Source organism: Buceros rhinoceros, unplaced genomic scaffold (genome assembly GCF_000710305.1).
Source record: "Buceros rhinoceros silvestris isolate BGI_N320 unplaced genomic scaffold, ASM71030v1 scaffold12491, whole genome shotgun sequence".
NCBI classification, from domain to species: Eukaryota; Metazoa; Chordata; class Aves; order Bucerotiformes; family Bucerotidae; genus Buceros; species Buceros rhinoceros.
Genome location: NW_010394905.1, coordinates 100,302 through 113,541, shown reverse-complemented (window position 1 = coordinate 113,541; position 13,240 = coordinate 100,302). Strand labels below are relative to the sequence as shown.

General features: G+C 41.1%; 1 protein-coding gene across 1 annotated transcript in view; it reads right to left on the bottom strand.

Moving 5' to 3' along the window:
- LOC104501554 (multiple epidermal growth factor-like domains protein 6) overlaps positions 1 to 13,240 on the bottom strand; it is a gene marked incomplete at its 3' end in the record, with an annotated part of 146,596 nt that overhangs the window by 44,438 nt on the left and 88,918 nt on the right. The window contains exon 5 of the mRNA XM_010145379.1: positions 4,537 to 4,659. Coding sequence (XP_010143681.1) covers positions 4,537 to 4,659 — 123 coding nt within the window. The remainder of the gene's footprint in view (positions 1 to 4,536; positions 4,660 to 13,240) is intronic.

The window sequence follows — 13,240 nt, the reverse complement described above, 5'->3', positions numbered from 1 at the left end:
AAGAGCGGTACTTGCTGCACTTGTAATCAGAATTGGTATATTTTTCTTTTTGTAAAATATAATTTATTTTCCTTATTTGCCTTCTGTTGAAGAGTTCCTGAAAATAACTAACTCTGTGTCACGGTATGCCATGAGTCAAATGCAATTTTCTGAGATAAGACAAAGCAAAAGCATCCTGAGCCCCTCTGGTGAGCTAAGTTCTCCTGTTACATTAAAAAATAAATTAATTAATTAAAAAGCTCCGTGGCATTTCCCTAAAGGTGCACAGTATTCTGTCCTGAAGCTTTTCTTTTTTTTTCCTCCCCACAGGACATGGCAGAAACCCGGAGCATTGATTTGCTGGGGAAGGAAAACAGTCCAAAGGCAGAATTAGCATGTTTGTTCTCTCCGACAAGAACAGTTTGACAAGAATAAGTTACACCTCAAATCTTACATGCTAAATAAATGCTGAGGTCATTTTAATAAACACTTTATTTCTCTTCGACAAATCCCTCAGTATTCCTTTTAGCTGAGCTATTAACTTTTCTGTGACAACAGTATTTGGAGAGTTCCCATCTGACCTGGGATCGGGCTAAACCGGTGACACCGGTGACTATGCCATTACTGGGGTAAACAGCGGTGGTCTTGCACAGTCACACACTGCCTCTGCTTGCAGCTGCTCTGAAAGTCCCTCTGGCAAAGGTCAGGAAGCCTGCCAGGGCTGCGAGATTTGGCCGAAACCCCTGGGGATGGGGTTGCAGTGACTGCAGTATTACTCCAATCAGTACAATAAAAGCTCCTCTCCATCAACAGCTAATCACAGACTTCGTTTGTCTCTAACTTCCTTCAGTTGCCTTGACAGATGAGAGCACAATAATATAAACAAGAAATGACAGTTTACCAAAGAAGGTTAACATAAGGTCACAACCTTTTTCTATTTGACTTCTGGAGCTTAATCGTGTGAAAATGTGCTTTTGTAGCTGTAGCTTCAGCATCCCTCACAGATCTGGGCTTGTGCCAATAACTGAGTTTTAAAATAGTATTTATGTTCAGAAAAGAACCATTTCTGCTTTGTGTGATGTTCAATGAGAATCATTTTGCATTAGTATAAAATATTATACACCTCACAGCCTGACTGATTTAAAGTCAGCAGTATCTTTGATAACAAATAAGGAGGTTTTGCACACACACATTTCCTCTCCCTTCCCTGGACCAAGTTACAGCTTTCTGAGCAAACCCACCCACAGAGGCTGACCAGACTGCCCCTGAAACACCAAATGCCAGTACGGCTGCAACAGGCACAGAATCAGGCTGACAGTCGTACACTAGCAGATGTCAAATATTAATTTGTGGCATTATTAGTGCAGTGATTTAAATCCAAATCCCTTCCCACCATTAATTTCCATCAGAAACATGAAGAGCTAGAGGTAAGCATGAGCTTTCTGTCAAAACCTGTAATGCCTACGGGACTATCTGCCAGAAAATATTTCTCTGTCAGGTAAGAAACCTGAAGTTCTGTCTGTGGACACTGGAGAGTAAGATCTGCAGTATGACATGCAGGTAATTAGTTTTGAAAGGCGAATCAGTTCACCGCTCTGGCTGGCATTTCCACACAGATGCACGTGCTTTAGCTTACTGCAACTTGCCTCTTGATGGAGGCAATTGAAGACTTTACATACCCTGAAAGACAGATCCTGCCCGAAGAGCCCCTGGTTAGATAGAAAAGATCCTTGCCGGCTTCGGAAGCAGTACGGACCCCATAGCATGGGGTGTTTCAGGCTGGGCTGCTCGATCCCCTTCCCTGTCTGGCTCTAATCAACCGCAGCAGCACTTGAGAAAAGGAAGGTTTAGTCAATGCTGATAGCAATAACTTATTTTAAGATTATCTCACCTATTTTATGCTGCTGGCTTGTTCATATTCACGGAGCACACACCTTTGATACCCTGGAAGAAAACGTTGAACATCTTCAGCTTGTTCTGGCCGTGAAATTAGGCCTTTGGGTCTCCTAAAATCACTCACAAACCTCCAAGATAGAGTTGATCAAATCAGCAGTACACTTCATTACGTGGTTGGGTTAGTCTGGTTTTATCCACATTCTCTTCCTCAGAATGAAACACCTAGAAATACCTAAAACTGTTATTAACAAAAGTTATTTCCTCACATCTTTCCTTTTTTATCAGAAGGATGCTCTATTTTTTTCCTGAAAACCAGGATCAATCTTTGCACTAATAATGACTTTCTGAATAAAATCTGTTCTACTTCCATGGTGCTTTTCTAATGACACACCTTATTTGTAACTTGGCTGATAAAAAAGTGTATACATCAATTGATCATTTCAGTCACCAATGACTTAAAACCAACCACAAGATGAATGATGGGAGCAGAACAATAGTATACACACCTATTTAAGGCTTGAGTTTAGACTAAAAGGTAACATAAAACACAATCACATTATAAAGAAAGAATGTAACTGCCCAGAGCCACTATAAGCCTTATTCACCCCAAAACGTTGGCTAACCTGAATGAGAAGCTGTTTTACTCTCATCTGCAAAATGACTGCTTTGATCAGCACAGAGGCATCAATAAAACACCAACTTGGTATCACGTCCTGAAAGACCAGCACCTTCCAGCAGCACAAGCGCTTTTGTTAGAAGCTCCCTTTTCTCTCATGTAGTAACCAACTAAGGTACTTATGTTGTAACATCTGATGGCTCAAAGTTGGCTGAAGTCGGTCGCCTTTGCAAGTCAGTATCACCACACGCTCATCATCATTGTCATCTCCACACGAGTTCAGGTGTAATTAGCGTCACTGCTGCGTTCCCTTTGTTCTATGACTTGAGTGTTCCCAGTTTATTGCACGTTTCCATTTTTGTCTGAAGATTTCAAAAAGCAGCTTCAGAGCAGCTAATAATATATTCTCCTATAATTCCTGGTTCGAAGGTACATAGTACAAGAATGAAATATCTTAAATCAGTTTGAGCTTTTAAAGAATGTCAAAGTACTAGAATTTAAAGTATATTTTAAAAAGAATTGTGCAGAAGGAATATTCATGTAACTAACTTACTAACACAAAACCATTTTAAAGGAAACAGGACTCTTGCAATTTAGGATTGCCATGAGTAAGACCTCTGCATTAAACAACTTCGCCTTTGGACAACTTTTATGCAGATCTGGAAGCAAAGCAGTAAGTAGTCATCGACATACAGACCTAGACACTGGTTCACGGGCACATTCCCAGCCAGTCCCCGTAAGAGGTAGAAGGCTGAGGTGAAGTAGCAGCAATCTGTGAATCACGCAAAGTATTGCTGGCTTGAGCTCTCAAAAGGCTAAAATTAAAGTATGGAGGATCATAACGAAACACTTCAATCAATATAAAATAACCATCTACAGCTTATTTACACCGTCGAGCTGGATATGAAATGACAGGTTGCTGTGAAAAATAATACTGCCATCTTCTAGTGAAAAAAGGAGTGCAGCCAAATAGATCATAGTTAGGATAAAGCACTTGACGACTGCCAAGAAATACATTGCTTTGTACAAACCTTAAGAAAGGAGTTGAAGGACAATGGTAAAATGAAATCCTTGAAGAAAGGAATTTGTGAGATATTATGCAACAGGAAAAGCCAGAGAAGATGGCTTCTTGTGAAAAGATGATGATACAGCTCCTGAAAACCTCCCTAGCACCTCTCATCTTGCAATAATCAACACCCGTCAACAATACAGTGACTGCAGCAACGAAATGCCATTGAGGGTGCAATCCAGGCACACAGCCAGTGCACACAAGATCATATGGCAGTGTATGTTCATTACCTGTGTTAGAGGAGAGTTCAAGGAGGAACTGCTCTGGGTGGCAACACAGTACACCTTGGCTGCTTCACACCTGATCTCTACCTTTTACAGCATCTGATGGCGTGAAAGATGTTGTGACTGTAGGCCAACGGGTCAGATGGGCTTGTGTTTACCAGTGCATCCTTAAGAAGTCTAACCATAACGCATTACGTGTTCTTACAAAAGCTTATGTGATGTTTTGCTTCTCCACAAAGTCAAGCTCTTGCATAAGAACAAATTTTACCCTGTAATGCACTAACTAGACTTACATTTTCCTTAGGAAGAAGACAAATGGGTTTATGTAGCATGTGGATTTAAATCCTTTTTTATTCAGTTAATCTCTAGCTGTGGAACTGTGATTGAAATGCAAAAATGGATATGTATTTTCTGATAAGAACCATTTTGTTTTAGAGACGGACGAAATGTTATCTAACATACACGCTTTCCTCAAGTTTTTAAATTGATGATGGAAATTCCATAAGCAGAACATGGCACAGCCAATCCAGGTTAAGCGATAACATTTTTTCAAAAAAAGAAACTGAAAACCCAACCCTTTGAAGTGTTCTTACAGTTACATCTTCATAATCCAGGCATGAGAAGATGTGCACTCTTGACAACTCTGAATATATGCTCTTCAGCTGGCTCCAGATAAAAGCTAACATTTCCTTTTCCTTTCCAGTATCTTCTCTGATTTCTTAATAGCAGTGATACACAGTACAGAACATTACCTCCACACGATTTTCCATCTTCCTCCAGTTTCTGGCCAGCTGGACATTTGCAGTGGTAGCTGCCGATGGTGTTGCAACACTGGTCATGACAGCCACCATTCTCAGAGGTGCACTCATTTATGTCTGTTGGAAGAAAGCACACAGCAGTCAGTAAAGGGTGGGCGCTGACTGTGTTACCTGGTTATTTGAGGACGATCATATAAGAATGTGATGTGACAAAATGAGAAAGTTACTGAGACGTACAGCTACGGACTCCAAGGGCAACCACAGGAACAGAGACTCCCAGCTATGTTGCTGTGGCCCCCAACTCAACCAAGCGGGGTTTTCGTTCCCTGTTTGTGCGCGGTAGATAAGCTGCAGAATCCACCCAGCTCTGGCTGCAGTCTCCACCCAACTGACCAACTTCTCACTTCTGTGCAACAAGCCCAGGAGCAATGCTGATACCAATCTCATTTCCACTGGGCTCACTTGCATATTAGGTTGCTTCTAGCAATCATGGAAATATCTTAAATCAACTAAGGTCCTTCTTGCCTTCAGGTGTGCGCGCTAGTATCCACACACCTTCCTTATTCAGTCACCCAATCAAGTTAGTGCTTGCTGCATGCCAACCCACAACTTTACACATTGTAAGTGAAGGACACTACAGAACCACAGAAATAAATGAATAAGTCACTACGACAGCCAAGAGCAGAGAAAAATCAATGGGGAAGACATTTCCTTTTTAACCCTTGTCTTTACATACCCTACACAAGAACTTCTACAGAACGTGATAGAAATCATCCGGCTGGTAACACTGCTCTGCTGAACAGGATCAGAGACAACAGATGAGATGGAAGCACTTCCCACCCAGAAAATTTGTTGAATGGGATGGTAAGTGTAACAAAACCAGAAGGTATTTGCTGCACTGATTCCATGTATTCTGGAACACCTACTTGGGCAATGCCTTCTTGAACGCTTAACGTCAGACAGACACATAATTCATCAGCGCCGGGGTAAGCAGGGACAGCAACAAACCTGCGTAAGAACAACGGGCTGGGGGGGTCTCTTTTTCATTTTTTTGACAACTCGAACTGGCTTGGTGGCAGAGTGGACCTGCTCGGCATGTTGGAACGGGAAAGCCAGGGCTGAGGGACACACTAGGTTCTCAAAGCCTGGCACGAGGACTCAGGTGACAGGTCTCACAGCCACAACGCCTTTGGCACTGGTAGAGATTACACATCACATTAAGGTGAGAGAGCAAGAAAAGCAGGAGGAGGACAATTAAACCACAGAAAAATAAGCAGCATCATGACTGTAAAAATCCCAGGCAGTTGCTTCATATTAGCAGCACTCTGCATCTCCAATGGGGAAATGCGGCTTTTTAAAAAACCTCTAATTAGCCTCTCGTCAGAAGAAACATAAAGTGGTGTAAAAAAAATTAAAAAAAAAAAAAAAAGAAAGGATTTCTTGAGAGCCTTTCAACTGCAATCCTTAGCTATTAGAGTCTGTGATTTACCAAGGCTTGTTAGTTCATCGATGAGCCTGTGCTTGACTTTACTAACTTCATTTCTGATCCCGGCTACCAACCAGAGGTTAAAAGAAATTTTTGGCAAGGTTTCAAACTACTAAAAAGCTAAAAGAAAAGTGTGTGAAACACCAATATTTACTAACACACAGCCAAAGAGGGACAAACTCACTAAACCCATTTTGTTTTTCTACGGCTCTAAATTCAAGTGTAACAACTGAAACAACAAAACTTCCTTTGTCCTCAGTGATACTGATAAACGCTGGCAAGCTGTACAAAAAAGAGAGGTATTCAGTTATCTCCCAGCAACACAACAAACCAGCTCCTAACTTGAGTGAAGTCAGCAAGGCTCTCTCCATTCCATGGGAACACAGTTTAAGACAGAAACTTTTCAGAAGCAAAACACTCCCCTCTGCCCAAAAATGCAAAACCAAACTGTACCAAAATAAGATGTTCATCTGTTCACTTCTCTTCGGCAAGAGACAAGAGAACATATGACAAGCGACAGATTTCAGACGTACTCCTCAAGGCACTGGAAGAAGGCACGCTAGCACTGAGCATCACGCAGAAGATCGACAAAACAGGCATGTTCCAAATGATTTACTCCCTCTAACTAGCAGACATCTTGATGTGCCTTGTGGTAATAAACAGTAATGAGCCACATAATAACCCTGCTCCACAGCTTCGACTTCTATTTATACTAACAGTATTGAAAACTAATAAAATCTCTTGCTCTTTTGATTTTTTTAAAGGAAAGTAATGGGAAGAACGACTTTATACTTCTACACTCTGTTTAGCACCTACAATGCTACACGATCTCCTAGCGCAAAACATTGACTAAGTGACATGGTCTGCTATATACAGCCCAATTTATTAGTACCAGTGTCTGTATTTCAAACCAAAATATTGGAAGAAAACCTTTTCTAGCTGAGGAGCTAATCATTATCCTCTTGATTTCACTAGGGTATAATACATTCAGAAGTGTATAGCGCTACTGCATACTAATGTATAGAATGGTTTTCCTTTTGATTGCAGTGTGTTTCTATTAGCAATCAGGAATCTTTCTCTTTCTTGTTCAGCATGAAATGCTGTGGTCCACCTAGGAGTTTTACCCCCAGTACTATTGGTGCTGTATGACTGATAACCTCATCTTCCTCTACAAGTCTCTGTCCAGGATTTCCTTGTCTCTGCCTTAATACTTGTTTTCATCCTTTGGTGAAGTGTTTTCATCCATTTCTTTGCTGCTTCTCACACCAGAAATCCATTGCTTTCCCTATTATATGCCGAAAACCTGACAGCTCATCCACATGCCCCTCTAAAACAAACACTAAATTTAAAGCTAATCATCCTAACTCACAAATAAAGTCTGGTTTATTTTAAGACACCAAAAATAAACTTCTGATACAGCTTTATCCCTTTTACAAAGCACTCCCATTTGAAGGAACGCACTCGCTAGGTGTAAACTGCACTAGTTTTAACCTTAGTGTTAAGAAAATTTGCTCTCCAAGCGTCTGCATCCTTCACTGTACAAGACCTTCTTCACTGCCTCTACCCTGCCAAGTTGTTTTGTACATCTCGGTAATAAAGGTCAGATGTTGCCTCAGTCCAAGAAACACAAAAATAAATGATCTGAATGTAAAGTAATAGAGAATGTGTTTTACATTTGTAAAAAGACAGTTCATATTGCTCTTAAAAGCTGCAATCAGCTGTTCTACACTCCTAAAACACAGAGCAGTCAGAATTTTAGAATCTGATTACAGCTTTGCCACTGTAAAAAAAAAAAGGAGGGGGGGAAGCCAACAAAAACAATTCTGTCAAACGATAAATTTCTGTCTGCGTTCCATATTCAATGTCACTCAAGGTTGCAAATATATTTGCTTTTTGAATATCATGAAAAATGACAGTGAATTTCTGACATGCAACAAGTCTGCCAGGTTAGGTCTGACAAAAGTTCAATGTTATCAAGACTATCAACCCATCTGTAATGACATGCTGTAGAAGCTTAAAAAAAAAAAAAAAGAAAAAAACCAAAACCAAAACAAATGTGATGTTTGCTACTGCAAAGCTTCACTTTTATTTACAGAGCCAACATCGCAACACAAAAACATTATCCATGGGACATATGCTATGGAAGCTTTCAATCCTGCCACGTGAAGTCTTAGCGAAAAATAAAGCCCAACCCTTCACCTGTATTAATTTGATATTAGCTTTATATATGATCTGTCTACCATATGTGTGTAAAAAAACCAATTCACAGCATGTTTTACATCCAGTAATTTCCAAAATGTGAACTGTAGACACATGCCTATGTTCCACACTCCCTGCACATGTGGTGTATAGAACAGCACCACATAAAAAGGTATGCTTTAGTCTAAAAATCTCCTCAAATATTTGATATTAGGGGAGCATGCCTTTTTTTCTCATGAAAGGATCCACCTTTCCCCAATTAAATATGCCCAGGAGCTATACGCTAAATGGAGAAGGATTGAGTCCAATCCCTTCTCTTGTTTAACGCTACTCACTCCCTGTCTGAAAATACCACACAGCAGAGACGTCCTCGGCTTCAGGGAAAACAACTCTCCACCAAGTTTTTACCCAAGCCTAGGTCATTTCAGATTTCCTACAGAGATGAAAACTTTAGATAAAAGCAGTCAGACAAAATGTTTTTCATTGGTAATTCCAATTTTAAATCTAACACAAGAGACCTCAGCTATTACCAGCTCTCAAACGTAGGGAGCAGATGAAGGAAAAATAAATCAGTCTGAAAAGCAGAAATACCTCCACACTGAGCTACTGCTGAGGGCTGCAGCTCTGCAGGTCCCCCACTTGGAGCTGAATTCAGCATCTTTAACACCCAGCAAGGGATTAAGCCTGCCCTGACCACACGACTGGACACACTGAAGGAGAAAGCATCTGCCCTGAGCAGGAACAACCCGGCAAGTAGAGGCCATGGTTCTGCTGCAGGCAAACAAGGGAGTAAATCAGCACATAATTTTGGCAACAAGTTGTATGTGCAGATCCCTGGGATGCAGCAGCTAACCTGTTGCCTGCAGGGTAAAGTATTAAGTGTGTTTTACCTGTACAAGTTTCTGCAGTATGCATTATTGTAAAGATTTTTACGATAAAGAGAACGTCCTAACGGCAGCCCAGTATTTAAAACCTGTTTACCAAGGTTTCTATATTTATCAGCTGCATATGAGCAACACCTTTATTTATTTAATGCAACCACATGCCAGCTTGCCGTCTCAGTGACCAGCCTTTGGGGCTAACCTGTGCTCTGACCCGTAAGCCACTGACTTCAGTGCGTGTCAGAGCTCACTGGACCTGTAATAAATCACTGAAGTGGAGTAAAAGCTGTAAAATCATTCCCATTGTTATTGCAATACCACATGAACAAAGCCCACCATCATGGAGAGGGAGGTTATTTTGATTAGTTTAAAAGCGCAAGGCTAGCGCACCATGCTTCAATTAGGGGTCAAAGTAATGAGAACATAATTATTTAGGAGAAAGACAGCATTTCAGTAGTAACACTTCTTCCCAGCTGGGATTTTCTGCTGAAGACTGTGATGAAGGTGGTCTGATTTCAGGAATCTACGTGTTAAATATCTTTAAGAAAGAGGTTTGATTATTCTACAAGGCATTGGCAGCTTATGACGACTTTAATAGCAATTCAGAGATATAAATTCCTAACTCAGAAAACATAACGTGAATACTTTTGGGTACAAAACCCTAACATTAGAACCAAAGCCTAAACACAGTTTATAACGTGCAACTTAAATGTACCTTAATGTATCTGAGTGTCTGGTACACGAACAAAGGGGTATAGATGCAACTGTATTATAATTTGCTTTTGTAAGGAGATGGTACAGGCAAGTACCTGCAAATCATAGTGCACGCTTGGCAACTTCTCATTCAGAGATCTGAATAATTTGACTCAATTTTTAAAACCTGCTGCAGATCCAGTGAATAGGTAGCTCCCTAACGTACAGTTTTAAACACTGTTTTTAAAAATTATGGCCCAGATGGTCTGCAACCAAAGCCATATGGCTAAAAAAATCCCAAAACCTGAGAAAGTTGATGTGAACTTTAAAGGCCGCTCACTGCTATGACGCAACACGCTTCACGCGAATGCATATGCACATGCATCACAGCAGCGTTGCATGGAAACAAAGAGTAATGAGCAAATATCCCAAACAGGCTGTGAAGCACGACGCTCGCACCCCAGAGCCTGCATTTGTCTTTCTCTTCATTTTCTGCAAGAGCTTTGTAACAGTTGTCTTTGAACAGCAACTGCCTTTAAAACATAAATTACATCCATCACTTCCAGCGCGAACCATAAATTATCTGCCTTGGTAGAAAACAAAGCTGCTCATCCTGATAGTCAAGAGCAGTCCTACACGTGTATTGATTAAGCACTCTTAATGTTTTATTAGGTTTTCTTCCTCCACAAAGTCAATAACAGGATGAATATGTCGTCTTGTGCCCTTATGAAGTATCGTAAATCTGAGCTGTTATTAACAAGCATCTGATTAGTGGAGCAAACTTCGCCGAGAGTTTGGCACAGACTCTTTGTGCGTGAACTCCCGGCAGACAGCCATCACCGCCACCATCGGCAGCTGTAGGACTGGTGCTTTCACAAGTGATCACCTCCTCTTTTCTTTAAAATAAATCACTGCTGCACTCGTTCCTCTTTATCCCCATGTCACACTCGTTCACGCAGAGAACATCTGTCACGTAGCGAACATGAGCACGGCCCGCGCTCCCCAGGGATGTAGGGCTCTGCCCTGGTTTGCTTTCTTCTGTTACTGGGGCACTAAAAAATTCCATTTCATCAAACTTTGATGCAAAACAAAAATCAAACAAAGCCCCTTGTTAAACATACTTCACTGGTATTAATTTTTCCTAATTAAAATCATCATCTGAAGAAACAACCAAACAGATTCCTCAATCATTTGCATTTGCTCACATTAAGAATAACTCCTTTGAAGTCAGAATAAGATCTTGTAGAGGGGAAAAAACAGGCTTAAAGTTTAAATAGGTGGAACAACAAGGTCTTAAACCTCAGGCTGCTGGCAGGCACTGCTGTATGAGACCAGACCTCATCCTGTGTGACAGCAGAGGATGCTCCATGCCCTGCTGCAGGTACAGTGGTGGCCTGTTGCCATTCTCTCCTCCTCCTGCTCTCTGCTCACTGAAGACTAGACTCAGTTCTGAAAATTGGTGTTTAAAAAGCCTTTTAAAACCTCTGTCACTGGTTATGGCAGTCCTCTGTAACCATGTGAATGATGGCGCTCTCCCTTTTTCTTCTTTACATTTCAATGACATTTGGCAACGACTTCCAAAACCAAACTGTTACATGAAAAAATACAGCTTCGATTTCTTTTTTTATCCCTTTAAAATTCCCTCTCAAGAAGGAACAAATATTTCCTAAAAATGAAATGCAGGACCTAAATCATACACAAAGTTCCCCTTTCTACACCAACTAGAATAACTAAAATGAGAGGCAGAAAAAAAATAAATCTATCACAGCGCAATGAAATCCTATAATAGTACTCATTTGTAAAATACATTTTCCCAGACGAGGTTTGAATAATGCAACTAAACATCCCAGAACATCTGAATTAAGGAACAACAGACTAACGGATGCTAATTGGCAGTGATTGGAGCTGATTGGGGAGTACGGCTGGAACTGTGATTACAAACAGAGCTTATGCATCCAGCCCAAACCTCAAGTACCGTTGCTGCAATTAAAGATATTTTATCACATTAGACAAGTGTTTGCCTTTCCCTGCTAGGGTGGTGCTGAGCGAAACATAAAAGCAAGCATCGTTTGCTGTACCACGACCTTCCTCACAGCAGAGCTCTGCCGAGAGGGGATTCTTTCTGCTGCTTTTTATGCCACAAAATGGAGCCTTTTTAGAAAGAATTTGGGACTCTGCAGAGACGCCCTTAAAAGCTCTTTGTCTAGAAGTGGTTTTGCCCTGAAAACACCTTCTCTTTGTGGATATCTGACTTCTGGCAGCAACAAGTGCTGGTTCACACCAGTACTGTGTGCACTGTGGTGCACACAGGAACAAAAAGAGACTTTGAACTTGGAAAGTTTGCTTTCCCAGTATGAGGCCTTACTTATTTTGCCGGCAGGTAAACATTCTTTAAAGATCATTTCCAAAGCAGTGATTATCAGCGAGACTTCAGGACTCTTAGCAACTGGATCTCTTTTCTGCTTTGAGCACTAAATCCCAAGCATGAGCTGCAAGCACCAGCCAGGCGGTTGACTCCAGCCAAGCCCGGTCCTGGTGCCCAAACGAGACCTCACAAAGTGCACCTTGAACCCACGACAGGTTTGCATCTTGCTGGCTCCTGCTCTCCTGGGTAAGGAAATCAGTGGAATCAATCAGCCACTTGGTCACAAACTAAGGCTGGTTCCTGTCCAGTATTTTCTATTATTCCCAATAAGATGTCCAGCTTCCCTCTCTTGCTCCTGTATCGCAAGAAAATTTACAGGCAGAACTTCTGCCTTTCCTCCAGCTTGAGCTATAAATCAGGTCATCAGAACTGAATTGAAAAATGATATCGAAAAAGAGAGGTATGCTAGATCATTTCTACAAGCTTACCAGTTACAGTCATTCAGATTCAGTTTTATACATGTCCATAAGGACTAGTTGCTTCTATATTTAAATAAAAAAAAAAAAACCAACAAAAACCAAGGCTACTCAAAAATATGGAGGTTCTCAGGCCAAAAAAGCTGAAGAGTATCAGACAGTGTATGTAAATCTAAATAATGTGAAGGTGACCATGGGTTAGCTACTGCCAGCATCTTCAGGACTAAAGGCAAGCTCAGAAATAGACAGCATTGGCATAAAAAAAAAAAAGAACAGCAAAGAAACAAAGGTGGCAGCTCGTGTATTCTGCTCAACCCGTATTTTTAAGAGATTTAAGATGTCACATCCTCTGAGGAGCACTGCAACAGTCCAACACATAAACAAAAAAAGCAGGGATAGAGCTATGCATCCTTGATGCCTTTCAGACTCACCAGGATAAAAGGTGAGTGAAGTTTCAAATGGAAAGAAATACGTTTGCTCTAGGTAAAGCCTGAAATGGTAGGTCAGATTCCACCACTCTGGCAGTGGCACACTCTGTTACCCATGTGCCACGCAGGATGTTTACACACTCTGCTATACAATTAGTTGAAAATCTCTG